Raw genomic sequence first — 14,128 nt, 5'->3', positions numbered from 1 at the left:
CCTCAGCCGACTACGTTCTGGAAAAGCTACTCAAATCTTTTCAAGTTTTTCTTCAGGATAGTGATGATCATTAATGACAGGTGTGTCCTAATGATTAAATGCGATAAACTTGTCTACTAAGGTACCAGGACCAAGAGCCTGGTTTGTTTGCCTTCTAAGCTTTCCTGCTAATCCCTGCTCCTCTTGGGACATTGGAGAGTAGAGAATAGTTGAGCTGTTCTGGCAGTTTCCCTGTTACCTCTAAGGAAGCACAAAATTTTGAAAGCCAACGGCGCCGACCGGGTGGGGCTCGGATGACATCATCGGGTACCTCCCCACCCCACCCTCTAGCTTGAGGCATAGGTGTACGCATGCGCGCGCTGAGGCTTGCTTGCTCCCTGTGCACGCGTTTCCCCTGCCCTGGGCGGTCTCTGTACTCCTGCCCTCCGGGCTAGGCAGCAGCACTTTGCGGGAGGGGCGGGGCGAGGGCGGGGCCCTGTGAGTGGCGGACGCAGTAACCAATGGTCAGGCGGCACCGCCTCTGGCTCAGTTTGAATTCCGCGGGGTCCAACGGCTCGAGAGTGGAGACTGACTCCAGGTGAAGGCTGCGGCGGCTGGTTACCGTTCTTCGTCCCGTCCCGCGCGTGGGAAGTGGAGGGTCTCGATTCTGGACGGCTTGGAGCGTCCACCATGAGGAGAAGGTGCGGGCCTCTTAGGGGAGGGAGCCATTATTGAGGTGCGGGGCTGGTACCAGGTTCGACAACCTGGGTTCGCCCGTCTTCAGGCACCGATGTCTGAGGCTGGGGGCGCTGGAAGGGCTCCGGAGGGCACCAGTGCCCGAGGCCACTGGCAGGGCGAGCAGCGGGCGGGACAGCGCGGGGTTGACACGCTTTCTCAGGCCCCGGCACAGCTGGCGGCCGAGCGCAGGTGCAGCCTCACGTCCCGGCTGCTCGCCGCTTCTCGGTGGAAGTGCCGAGCCTGTAATGGTGTGGGCTTCTCATTTCCAAGTATGGTCTAATCCCATTGCTCCGGAGGCTGGAGCAAGAGTGATTCGAGTGTAGCCTAGGAGACATGGTTTAAGACTAACCTGGGCTACATAGCGAGACCGTTCAAAAAGCCCTGAAGTTTGGTTTTGTTTGTTTGTTTGCCCTGAAGTTTTAAATGTATCGTTTTTCTCTCGTGTCTAAGGCACCGTGTTTTCACTTGAGTTGGAAAGATGGCTTGATTTCCTTGCAAGTTAACAAATTCAAATTATGGAATTCTTTTCCGGTCGTTTTAAGGTTCCTAGGCGGGGTTAGAGAGATGGTTCAGCGGCTAAAAGCACTAGCTGCTCTCCCAGAGGACCTGGGTTCAATTCCCAGCACTCACAGGCAGCTCACGACTGTCTTTAACTCTAGTTCCAGGTAAAACACCAACGCATATATAGAAATAAATAAAAAGAATCCTCTATTAATAAGAAAATTCCCGAGCACTGCTTGGAGGTGCCCGATTTGAAATCCGATCAGAACTGACTCTTTGGGTAAGAGGCTGAAGGCCCGTTTTCGAACTTAGAACTTTCTGCAACGAGTGCGTGACAAGGCTTTGTAATTTTTAAGGATCTTGGTTTTGTGATTATTGATTTTGATCATTTTTTTTTTACCCCCAGATACTTGGCTCAAGAGTCTGGGAACAGACTAGCCTATAATGAAAAGGAGTAATAAATAGTATTGCGAAAAGAAATTGAGTACAAGGCTAAGGATTCCAGACAATCCCACCTGCATGACATATATTAAGCTCTTGTTGGATTAATGGTGCATTATGAAGACTAGTAAAATTCTAAATTACATTAAAAAGAAATTTGTATTCAAAGTATATTTGGATATGGTTACCCTCACCTGTAATCTACAGATTTCAGAAGCCCAAGGCAGGAGAGTTGCAGACATCCTGCAATATAAAGAGATCCTATTTCAAAATAGGAAACCCAGACAGCTGGGTGAGGTGGCACATCTGTACCCCCACTCTCTCGGGAGGTAGAGGTAGGCAGTTCAAGGCCAGACTAGCCTATAAGAGACCCTTGCCCTCAAAAAAAAAAAAGTAATATAAAGTCTTCCAGTATGGGTTGTTGATCTGCTTTTTAAAAAAATTTGAGACAGTCTTGCTGAGATTGCAGAAGGCCACACCAATTCCTTGTCTTGGTTTCAGCTGGATTTGAACCTTGAATTTATGCCTCAATGTTGTATTTTAAGAAGATTTCTTAGCCGGACGAGGTGGCACACACCTGTAATCCCAGCACTTGGGAGGCAGAGGCAGGCAGATTTCTGAGTTTAGTCCTGCCTGGTCTACAGAGTGAATTCCAGGACTGCACAGAGAAACCCTGCCTCAAAAAAAAGGTTTTATTTATTAGGGTAGGGTGCTTTTAAAACAGGATCTGTTCACAGCCCTGGATACCTTGGAACTCAGTGTAGACCAGGTTGGCCTCAACCCAGAGATGCAGCTGCCTCTGCCTTCTGAGTGTGGGGATTAAAAGCATACATGACCATGTGTGGTCCCTTTGGGGAGGGGGGCTAGGAGTGGGGGAGCACTAAACCCCTGAACTATTTAATATAAGCCAGCCCAATTAATTGTTTTCCTTCATGAGAAAAAGAATTAATCTCTGGGAGAGCAGCCAGTGCTCTCTCCGTCTGAGTCATCTCTCCAGCCCCCTCCTCTTCATTTATCCTCATTCACAGTTCCTTATTAAATGGGAAAGGACTGGTAATGGCGGCACATACCTCTAACCCCTGTACAGGTGGCTCTCTGAGTTCCAGGCGAGCCAGAGCCATGTGTAAGATCCTGTCTCAAAAACAAACCAACAAAGTGAAAGGACTGGCTCTGATTCCCTGTGCTCCTCACTTTCAGATGCTGTCACTGCCCCTCTGGTTCACCAACAGAGAGGATAAAATCATTTATTCCTTTTTCCTTTTATTTTTTTGGTTGGGGGCAGGGTTCTGAATTAAACACCCTAGTGCAATGGGAAAAGAATTTTTGAGCACATGTCTCTCCAAATGAAATCTGTAAATGGCTAGTGGTTCAGCATTAGTCATCAAAGAAATGTAAATCAGAATCACAATTAGATACTTCATAGCCACCAGGATGACTGCAAAGACAGAAAGAAAACAACCAGGCATTGGTGGTCCAGGCATCTGTGGCCGGCACCTTTAACCCCAGCACTTGGGAGTCAGAGAGAGGCAGGTGGATCGCCGACTTCCGGACCACCTGGTCTACAGAGCAGATTCCACAGCAGCCAGGGCTACACAGAGGGGGACTGTGGAGGGAAATGAAAGAAAAATTGGTGAGGAACTACACCCGCATATACTGCTTGTGGAATTAAGATGATGGAGCAATATTAGTGTGCAAGCTGTTACCATACAACCCAACAATCCCTCTGCTAGGATTTATCCAAGAGAAGTGAAAGGGTGGTCACTCAAAACTTTGTACAAGAATTTTGTTTTATTAAAAAGCTTCCCGCTGGGCAGTGGTGGTGCACACCTTTAATCCCAGTGCTAGGGAGGCAGAGGCAGAAGGATTTCTGAGCTCAAGGCCAACCTAGTCTACAGAGTTCTAGGAGGACAGCCAGGGCTACACAGAGAAACCCTGTCTCTAGAAAAACCAAAGGGGGGGAAAAAAAAAGAAAGAAAAAGAAAAGGTTCCATGTAGCCTAGGCTGGCCTCCAACTCACTAAACAGTCAAGAATTTCCCTTGTAATTACATGTGTGTTAATTAATGTGTGGTTCAGTCACCAATAGAGGTCAGAGGTATTTCATTCCACGGCAGTTCCAAATGATTGGGATCTACTTGATATAGGTGCTAGAAACTGAACTCCAACCCTCTGGAAGAGAGGGCTATGCACTTTTCTTCTTTTTTTTTTTTTTTTTCTTTTTTCTAGACCGTGTGTGTGTGTGTGTGTGTGTGTGTGTGTGTGTGTGTGTGTGTGTGTGTGTGTGTGTGTGTGTGTATCCCTGTCCCTGGCTGACCTTGAACTGGCTCAAGGGAGTAGGTGGCCTTGAATTTACAGATATCAGACTGCCTCTGCCTCCTGAATGCTTAGGTTTGAAGGTGTGTGCCAACACACCCAGCTCTGAATTTAATTCTTTTTTTTTTTTAGTGATTTATTTTATGTATATTACATACCATTGCTCTTTTCTAACACACCAAAAGAGGGCATCAGACCCCATTGCAGATGGTTGTGAGCCACCATGTGGTTGCTGGGAATTGAACTCAGGACCTCTGGAAGAGCAGTTAGTGCTCTTAACCGCTGAGCCATCTCTCCAGTCCTGACTTTAATTCTTTTTTTTAAATTAATTAATTAATTTTAAAGATTTATTTAATATTATATGTAAGTACACTGTAGCTGTCTTCAGACACACAGGAAGAGGGTGTTAGAAGATCTCATTGTGAATGATTGTGAGCCACCATGTGGTTACTGGGATTTGAACTCAGGACCTTTGGAAGAGCAGTCAGTGCTCTTAACTACTGAGCCATCTCTCCAGCCCTGACTTTAATTCTTTCTTTTTAATTAATTAATTTTAAAGATTTATTTATTATTATATGTAAGTACACTGTAGCTGTCTTCAGACACACAGGAAGAGGGTGTTAGAAGATCTCATTGTGGATGGTTGTGAGCCACCATGTGGTTGCTGGGATTTGAACTCAGGACCTTTGGAAGAGCAGTCAGTGCTCTTGCCCGCTGAGCCATCTCTCCAGCCCCCTGACTTTAATTCTTAACACCCTCATGGCAGCTTGTAGCATTTTAATGCAAGTTCCAAGGGATTCAGTGTCCTCTTCTGACTTCCTTAGGTACCAGGCACACACATATATGGTGCACAGACATACAAGCAGGCAAAACACATAAAAACAAAATATGTGGTGATTGTGAGTGACATGTTCCTAGTTTCCCAGATAACACTGCAGCACATGAAGGGAACCTAGTTTGTAGAAACACCCAACATCACCCAGCATGTGACTGGTGTAGGGACATTGTCCAGGAATACGCAGGCAGTTCCGTTGACTGCCCTGCTGGAGGGTAAGGTTATTGCACTGTTTCCTGAGGAAAGTATGAAATCTCTGGGAGAAGTGGGCATGTTCTTGTGGGCTTGATTAGCTTTGTTTTGTTTTTAAATAGAAAGCTAGCTGTCATGGAGTTGACTAGCACGGACCTTTAAGACTGTAAAAAGAAAAGTTCATCTGATGAGATGTTTTGACATGGCCAGCGTTTTTGTAACTAGAGTGACTGCAGGAACCCTTCCTAAGGAGGAGTTTTCCTCCTTAGGGAAACTCCTTAGCTGGGCATTGATTCATTTTTTTTTTTGAATTTTTTAAAGATTTATTTATTATATGTAAGTACACTGTAGCTGTCTTCAGAAGCTGGTATTGATTCATAGGAATTATGTTGATTGCCTTAATTATCTGTTAACATTTCTGAAATGAGTACAGCATATTCTAAATACTAAATGAGTACAGTAATTTCTAAAATGGATACGGCACAGTCTTAACCTTCCCTAAAAGTTGTTGGGTACTAGTAAAAATTTTTTAAGCACTAGATTATATCTGGATGCTAATACTATCCATCTTGTATAGGTAACTGTTGTACAAAAACTTTTCTAGCACAGGCAACCAACTGGGATTTTCTGGCCTGAGAGAGATGTTGGAGTGTGAGTGTATTAAGGTTTGTGACTGTGGAAGAGCTTTTGAGGAACTTATGGAGGTCTACACCATTGTTTCTTAAAAATCACTGAATTTCAGAATTCTCTGAAACACCAGTAACCAAATTTCCACTGGCCCCATCATTTGTGGGACTAGAGCAGCAGGTTAAATGGCTTATTCCAAGGCCCCTGCTAAAGGTGGCAGGCTCACCAGGCTCCAGTCCAAGAGCCAAGTCTGTCTCTTTGCTATATCTTAGAGAAAGGAGAAGACAGTCTGTTCTCAAAATGTTAGATAAAGAAGATTAAGCTGGGCGGTGGTGGCGCACGCCTGTAATCCCAGCACTCTGTGGAGGCAGAGGTAGGCGGATTTCTGAGTTTGAGGCCAGCCTGGTCTACAGGGTGAGTTCCAGGACAGCCAAGGCTATACAGAGAAACCCTGTCTGGAAAAAACCAAATCCAAAAAAAAAAAAAAAAAAAAACCAAAAAAAGGAAGAAGATTAATTTTTTGTTGTTTTTGTTTTTCTTTTTGTTTTTTTTTTGTTTTTGTTTTTGTTTTTGTTTTTTTTTTTTTTGAGACAGAGTTTCTCTGTGTAGCCCTGGCTATCCCTATCCCAGAACTTGTTCTGTAGACTAGGTTGGCCTCAAATTCAGAGATCCAACTGCCTCTACACCCCTAATCCAGGGATTTAAAGCAAGCACTACCACCACCTGGCTGAAGATATTAATCCTAACGTAAAACTTGTCAAAGATAAAATACTGCCACGGTTGGTGGCACAGGTGGAAGGAGAACCAGGGGCCGAGGCTCAAGGTCATCCTTGTAGACAGGGATCCAACTAAGGCTGCTAGTCCTCACGTGTGGGGCCATTTTGCCAGCCTAACATGTTTTGAACTTTAGCAATGCGTATGCAATTTGCTCCTTTGCATTGTTGGAATGTATTGATCTGTTCTGTTGACATACAAGCTGTCTCCACTTCCCATGCTATGCCTAAGTTCTGCTTCTATCTATCAGTTTCATTTTTGGTTCAAGACAGGGTTTCTCTGTGTAGCTCTGGCTGTCCTGGACTGACTTTGTACACTAGGCCGGCCTCGACCTCACTGAGATCCACCTGCCTCTGCCTCCTGAGCGCTGGAATCAAAGGTGTGCACCACCCCCACGGGCTTGTGGAGTGCATTTGTAATGCTCAGCTCTGGAGGCTGAGGCCCAAGAGTCTTGGGCTTATGGCTCAGCCTCAATGTAGGCTTTAAGGACGCAAGGCGCCATGCCCAGCCAGCTCTCTGCCTGCTGTTTTCAGGAGCCTCTTACCAGCAAGCTCTTATGTTAGGAGTTTATTTCACTGATATTTTGTCTGGTTTTTCTTTTGTAAAAGCATTTGTAATTCAGTATTAGAGTCATTGGTCAAAATCATTAGGTGTTATTCAGGTGAATGGAATAATTTTGCTAGCGTGGCATTTCGGAGGCAGAGAATGGCTAAGCATTTATTAAATTAGTATGCCTACTCTGAGTTTATTTATTCTCAAGGTCACTGGGAAATGCTTCAATTTAGTTCCTGAAATTAGGCAGTGATGAGGTGGTGATGCTGGCTCTTACAAGCAAAATGGCTTTTTATTGATTCTTAGTGAGGTGCTGGCAGACGAGTCCATTGTGTGCCTCCAGAAAGCTCTAACTCACCTTCGTGAAATATGGGAATTAATTGGGATTCCAGAGGAGCAGAGACTGCAAAGAACGGAGGTTGTAAAGAAGCACATAAAGGTGAGCCGATCCTGCTGGTCTCTGCAGTGAGGACAGAAGGGTGTAATGACGGATATTTGGTGATAGTTGGGGTCTTGGTGGGGTGGCTTAGTAGGTAATGGCATCACTGCAGCTCCATGATATAAGGCTCAGTTGCTAGAACTGGATATGACATAGGGGAACTGTCCTCTTTCCAGTCTCTGTGGCATTTACATTCCTCAACCCCACACATGAACACACATAACAACTACATTTTAAGAGCAAATAATATCTAGTCATTTATTCTAAGATATCACAGGCTGTTCCTGATTTTATTTAAAGCTCTTTCTGTAAAGTTTGAAATTACAAGGATGTTGATATTAATACTAGTTGGTTTTGTGGGTTTTGATATGTTTTGTTCTTGTTTTGTTTTATTTCCATTGGCTCCAAACCTTTACCAACTGTTTTCTCACTTGTAGGATCTTCTGGATAGAATGATTGCTGAAGAGGAGAGCCTGCGGGAAAGGCTTCTCAAAAGCATAGCCATCTGTCAGAAGGAGCTGAGTACCCTGTGCAGTGAGTTACAAGTGAAGCCATTTCAGGTATGTGGCAGAACATAGTGCTTAGGAGATTGGTTTTAACTTAGGACTGCAAATTCAAAACTTTCTTGTAGGAGTAGGGTTAGACATTCAGTGTTGAAGTGAAGCAGCTAACAGGTTAGCAAAAACTCCTTGCTATATTTCTGGTTTTTAGAGCATGATAATGGGTTTTTTTTGTTGTTTTGTTTTTTTTTTTTTCCTCGAGACAAGGTTTCTCTGTGTAGCCCTGGCTGTCCTGGAACTCACTCTGTAGATCAGGCTGGCCTCGGACTCAGAAATCCGCCTGCTTCTGCCTCCCGAGTGCTGGGGCTAAGGCATGCTCCACCACCGCCTGGCTCATGATAATGTTTTAAAATTAACTTTGAAGAAAATGGAGGCACAGATATTTGTGAGGAAGAAAGGGCTAAGGGAACATTGAAGAAATGGGTTGGGCGGAGGGAAGAGGGCTTATGAGACCTATGGGAAGGGGGAACCGGGAAAGGGGAAAGCATTCGGAATGTAAGTAAAGAATATAGAAAATAAAAAATAAGTGGGTTAACTGGTAAAGTCCTTCCCTCACAGCTGTGAGAGCCTAAATCCAACCCTCATATCCATGCAAAAAAGTCAGAGATAGTAGCATATGCTTATAACCTTAGTGCTGGGGAGTCAGAGAAAGGTTGGTCTCTGAGGCTTACTGGCCAATAAAAGACCTTGTTTCCAAAAAGAAAACAAAAACAAAAAACAAGGCAGAGGGCTGGAGACATGGTTCAGCAGTTAAGAACACCACGAGCTGAGCCAGGTGGTGGTGGTGCACGTCTGTAATCCCAGCACTCTGGGAGGCAGAGACAGGCAAATTTCTGAGTTTGAGGCCAGCCTGGTCTACAGAGTGAGTTCCAGGTCAGCCAGGGCTACACAGAGAAACCTTGTCTTGGATAAAAAAAAAAAAAAACCAAATCCAAAAAAAACAAAAAAAAAAAGAAAAGAAAGAAAGAAGTATGGGGTTTGTATAATGTAAGTCCTGTACTGAAAGCAAAAAGCTGTGGCTGAGGTAGTACTTGAGATAGAGATTGTGATGAGTGTATATTGCCTCTGTTCCATTGTAAAGACGAAAAGTCATGGAATAAGTCTATTGCTAAGTTATAGACCATTGCCCTGTACACTTACAAACTGTCAAGATGGTCTGTGTGTGGGGTGATAACCTGGGTATTTTACCATATAAGAAATGGCAAGAGGAGCTGGGCATAGGCCCCATGCCAGTAACACAGTACCCGAGACAAGGAGGATTAGGGCTTGGAGGGCTTTCTCGGCCACATAGTACAACTCAAGAGAATGAAACAGCCTTTTCCTGCTAGAAACCCTAGGTAATCCTCTTCCAAGGTCAAGAGCAGTTTGGCCTTGAACTCAGAGATCCCTCTGCCTCTACCTCCCAAGGGCAAAGATTAAAGGTATGCCAAGCATGCCCAGCTCTAACAGTTTTGTAAGTTTAAACATTCTTCATTCATGGTCTCCCCCAGGGTGCTTCCCATCCTTGGACTTTATAATAATCATGTTATTTTATACAGGAAGAAAAAGAAACAACTGTCTTGCAACTAGAAAAAGATTTGCGCACTCAAGTAGAATTAATGAGAAAACAGAAAAAGGAGAGAAAGCAGGAACTGAAGCTACTTCAAGAACAAGATCAAGAACTCCGTGAAATTCTTTGTATGCCTCCCTGTGATGCGGACAGCACCTCTGTCCCCACCTTAGAGGAGCTGAACCTGTTCCGAGAACGTGTGGCAACTTTGAGGGAAACAAAGGTCTGCTGCCTGCATTCAGTCGTTCTACCCTGAAACTTTATTTGACCTTAAGTTGTCTTTAATTTGTTTTTCTTTTCCTTTTTTTTTTTTAAAGCAATCCAGGCATGAACAATTTGTCAACATTAAGAGACAAATCATATTGTGTATGGAAGAATTAGAACACACTCCGGATACGAGCTTTGAAAAGGATGTAGTGTGTGAAGATGAGAGTGCCTTTTGTTTATCACTGGAGAATATTGCAACATTGCAGAAGTTGCTAAAGCAGGTAATATCTGCTCAAATTATGGTGTAGCATCTCAGTAGTATTCATCAATTTAAAAAAAACAAAAACCTGACAGCTTTCTCTTTAGTCTTAAACAAGGGGCCAGTGTGAGTTAATAGAATAAGCGAACATGAAGAACGATATGTTGGAGACCAAGCCAAGCCGGCTCAGGTAGCCAACAGGGTCTCAAGGTAGGAGTGAGGCTTGCAAAGAAAAAGACAATTAGACAAACATTACACATGGCTCCAGCCAGTGCTGAGGCTGAAGGCTTTAATTTTTCCAGCCAGCTTTTATACCATTCTAGGTACTAGCAGAGAATTGGGTCGGTTCTTAGGTCAAAGACAAAGTGATCGCTGGGTCTGGGGCTTACAGGATTACCAGGACAGAAGGCAAGTCACAAATTCCTTGGCTGTGCTCACCTTGAACCCTGCGTTAGCCCCAATGTGAATATTCTTATCTGAGCCTACTTCCTCGAGCCCAGTGACAAGTGCTTTCTATAAATGGTACCAAAAGTTCTTTCTCCACATGTTGGTGTAGCCTTGCTACAGAGAGAAGATGTGAATATGAATATATAAGAATCTCATCAAAGTGCTTTCCCTTCTCATGGGTCCAGACATTATCCTCTTGAGAGACTAGGACAGTCTGCTGGTTTGGTATAACTACTGCCTTTCCTTGTCACAGCTGGAAGTGAAAAAGTCACAAAACGAAGCAGAATGTGAGGGGCTCCGTGCTCAGATCCGAGAGCTCTGGGATAGGCTACAGATACCTGAAGAAGAGAGAGAGCCTGTGGCTGCGATTATGACTGGGGGGTCAAAAACCAAAACCAGGAATGCGGTAAGAAAAACAGTGCATGCGGAGTAAATAGTCTAATCTTTTGGGCCAATAAAGACAGGTTCTTTTTTTTTTTTTTTTTTAAACAGTAATGGGATTTTTTTTTTTTAATTTATTTATTACTATATGTAAGTACACTGTAGCTGTCTTCAGACACACCAGAAGAGGGCGTCGGATCTCACCACAGATGGTTGTGAGCCACCATGTGGTTGCTGGGATTTGAACTGAGGACCTTTGGAAGAGCAGTCAGTGCTCTTACCTGCTGAGCCATCTCAACAGCCCCCAGTAAAGACAGGTTCTATTTTGGCTCATTTCCTAGATTTCTGACTCTTACAATGTTGTTATAAAGCATGTTGTTGATTTCCCTTTACAAGCTCGTGCTGTAATTTTATTTAAGCATGGATAAACAAGAGAATAGATAGAAGTATGGGGATATATATAACCTTTGTCTTTTTTCTTTCAGCTGAAATTAGAAGTGGATCGGTTAGAAGAACTGAAAATGCAAAACATAAAGCAAGTGATTGAGACAATCCGAGGGGAGGTGGCTCAGTTCTGGGACCGGTGTTTTTATAGCCAGGAGCAGAGGCAGGCTTTTGCCCCTTACTATTCTGGTTAGTACAGTGGTGATGGTCTTCATGTAGCTGCTGCCCATGTTCACAGGTTCTTCACAAGCTGAGACACCAGGAAGTTCTTATTTCCACTTAAAATATTGCCTCACTTAGTTTGAAACCATAAGAAAAGGGCACTAACACACAGATTTCAAGCAGTAAGAGAATTGTATCAGCTAAATGCTTGAGTCTTTGAGCTCAGGGAATCAAGAAAGGTGTTCCAAGCGGTCTGAAGCTGATCAGAGTGGAAGTGTCCTAACCAAACAGTTGTCTAGATATTTTATGTAGCCCAGTTTCCTACTGGCTGGGCCTGGCATAAAACAGAAGAAAGAGACAACATATTTCGGAGAATGTTGGTTATTTTAGACTGCATATTTGTCCATCCCACCTACTGTGACAAACCTGGCTTTTACTTTTCATTTTGTTTTATGATTTATTATTATTTATTCCTGTGTCATCTTATTATAGGGAAGAAAACTTTCCACACTGTAGAGTTAGTGGAATACCAAACACTAGAGCAGTGGTCTTCACTTCCTAATGCTTCGACCCTTTAATGCAGTTCTGCATGTTGTGGTGACCCCAACCAAACAATTACTTTGTTGCTACTTCATAAAACCAGTAATTTTGTTCTGTTATGAATCATAATGTCCATATCTGATATGCAGGTTATGTGATATGTGATCCTGATGAAAAGGGGTGCTCAGCCCCTAAAGGGGTCATGACCCAGAGGCTGGGACTGCTAGAGGACTTCATAAAACGCTCTAACCATGTCTGCTGTGTCTGTTGCAGAGGACTACACAGAGAACCTGCTCCACCTTCATGATGCTGAGATTATACGGTTAAGAAACTACTATGATGTTCACAAGGAACTGTTTGAAGGTGTCCAGAAATGGGAAGAGAGCTGGAAACTTTTCCTAGAGTTTGAGGTAATGTCCTAGTTTTATCTGTTTTTCTCTGGAGAGAAACATCATAAAGCATGCTGAGTATGTCTGCCCATTTTTGTGTGTGTGTGTTTTGCTTTATTTTTTGTTTTTACTAGACAGGGTTTCTCTGTATAGCCCTAGCTGTCCTGGAACTCACTCTGTAGACCAGGCTGGCCTCGAACTCAGAAATTCGCCTGCCTCTGCCTCCCAAGTGCTGGGATTAAAGGCGTGCGCCTTGCCGCCCGGTGACAAACCTTTTTATTCATGGTTCTGAGACTGAAAGCAGGGTCTTCTGCATGTTCCATCATTCAGCTGCGTCCCCAGCCCAATGCTTCACATTTTCCAGCAGGGCTGGGGATTTACCTCAAGCCTTCACGTGTGCTGTGTGTAAGTGGACAGAAGTTAATAGGCGAGTAAAGGCACCACACTGAGCCCTGGTGCAGGTCACCTTCCATCCCCCACACATGGACAGATCTTTGAGTTCCAAGCCAGCTGGAGCTATAGAGACAACAGGCGTTATCGGGTTTTTGTTTTTGTTGTTTGTTTCTTTGTTTTTCCTGTGTTTTTCTCTTTTTAAAATATATATATATATATTTATTATATGTAAGCACACTGTAGCTGTCTTCAGACACTCCAGGAGAGGGTGTCAGATCTCATGGATGGTTGTGAGCCACCGTGTGGTTGATGGGATTTGAACTCAGGACCTTTGGAAGAGCAGTCAGTGTAACAGGAGGGTGAATGTGAACAAATACATCATATACATGTGTGAGAATATGGAATAACTCTTGTGTAATAACTATGTGCTAACGTGTATGGTTTTATTTTTTTAAAGAAATGCTAGTTTTCCTAAATCTTATATATGGCAGGGAAATAGAAATTACTGTTTCTCACTTTTGAGTAGATAGGAGGAATACACAACTTGTAAAAGCTCATTCAAATTATCTGGTGAGGAGGAGTCTTGGCAGAAGTACTTGGTATCTGCAGTAGGTTTTTGGTTTTGATGTGTTTTGTGGTGTGTATGTGCTTATGCATGTGGTCACGTGTACATGTGCAGACCGAGGTTAACATCGGCTCTCTTCAAGTGCTCTCTACCTTGTTTCTTTCAAAACAAGGTTTCTGTCTGCCCTGGAACTCACTGTGTAGATCAGGCTAGCCTCAAACTCACAGAAAACTGCCTGGCTCTGCCTCCTGAGTGCTGGCTCCCACCTTATTTCTTGAAATCCCTCAACTTGGAGCTCACCCCTGCAGTAGGCTGGCTGGCCGGCCATCACGCCTAGGGTCCTGTTGCCCTGCTCGCGGGGTTACAGGCAGCATTGGCCCCTGCAGGCGCAGCTCTGAGGGGAGGAGCTCTGCCTTAGGCTTATGCTGCGGCGCTTCCCTGAGTCATCGCCCCATCCCACGAGGCTTTGCTCTAATAAGTGTATTTTTCACAGAGAAAAGCTTCAGATCCAAGTCGGTTTACAAACCGAGGGGGAAATCTTCTAAAAGAAGAAAAAGAGCGAGCGAAGCTCCAGAAAACACTCCCTAAGGTAACTCTGGCCGTAAGACACCTTGTCTTTGTCCTCCCTAAACACAGGAAGCACAGTATATTTTGGGCCTTAAAGTGTAGCAACTGAGTATCAGAGTTTGCCAAGGTTGCCACAAGTAAGTACCAGGGGTTAGTTGGCTTAAGAGCACAGAAATTTATGTTTAATGAACTCAGGGTGTCTTATAGGGTTAGGTCTCATTCTTTTATTTTTTATTTATATCAGTACACTATAGCTGTCTTCAGACACATCAGAAA

At 43.9% G+C, this 14,128-nt stretch overlaps 1 protein-coding gene across 3 annotated transcripts in view; it reads left to right on the top strand.

The window, feature by feature from the left end:
- Positions 1-527: 527 nt before the first annotated feature.
- Positions 528-14,128, top strand: part of Prc1 (protein regulator of cytokinesis 1) — a 19,891-nt gene continuing 6,290 nt past the window's right edge. For 2 of the 3 annotated variants that reach the window (XM_052159994.1, XM_052160002.1), the window contains exons 1-9: positions 528-680; positions 7,257-7,389; positions 7,827-7,949; positions 9,488-9,721; positions 9,816-9,986; positions 10,665-10,817; positions 11,278-11,425; positions 12,212-12,348; positions 13,779-13,874. In XM_052159994.1, the coding sequence (XP_052015954.1) occupies positions 670-680; positions 7,257-7,389; positions 7,827-7,949; positions 9,488-9,721; positions 9,816-9,986; positions 10,665-10,817; positions 11,278-11,425; positions 12,212-12,348; positions 13,779-13,874 (1,206 nt within the window). In that variant the 5' untranslated portion in view covers positions 528-669. The remainder of the gene's footprint in view (positions 681-7,256; positions 7,390-7,826; positions 7,950-9,487; positions 9,722-9,815; positions 9,987-10,664; positions 10,818-11,277; positions 11,426-12,211; positions 12,349-13,778; positions 13,875-14,128) is intronic. The other variant, XM_052160007.1, reaches the window with a different exon arrangement.

This window comes from Apodemus sylvaticus, chromosome 1 (genome assembly GCF_947179515.1).
Source record: "Apodemus sylvaticus chromosome 1, mApoSyl1.1, whole genome shotgun sequence".
Classification (NCBI taxonomy): domain Eukaryota; kingdom Metazoa; phylum Chordata; class Mammalia; order Rodentia; family Muridae; genus Apodemus; species Apodemus sylvaticus.
The sequence above is the reverse complement of the archived record's forward strand: the minus strand, read 5'-3'. Positions and strand labels throughout refer to the sequence as shown.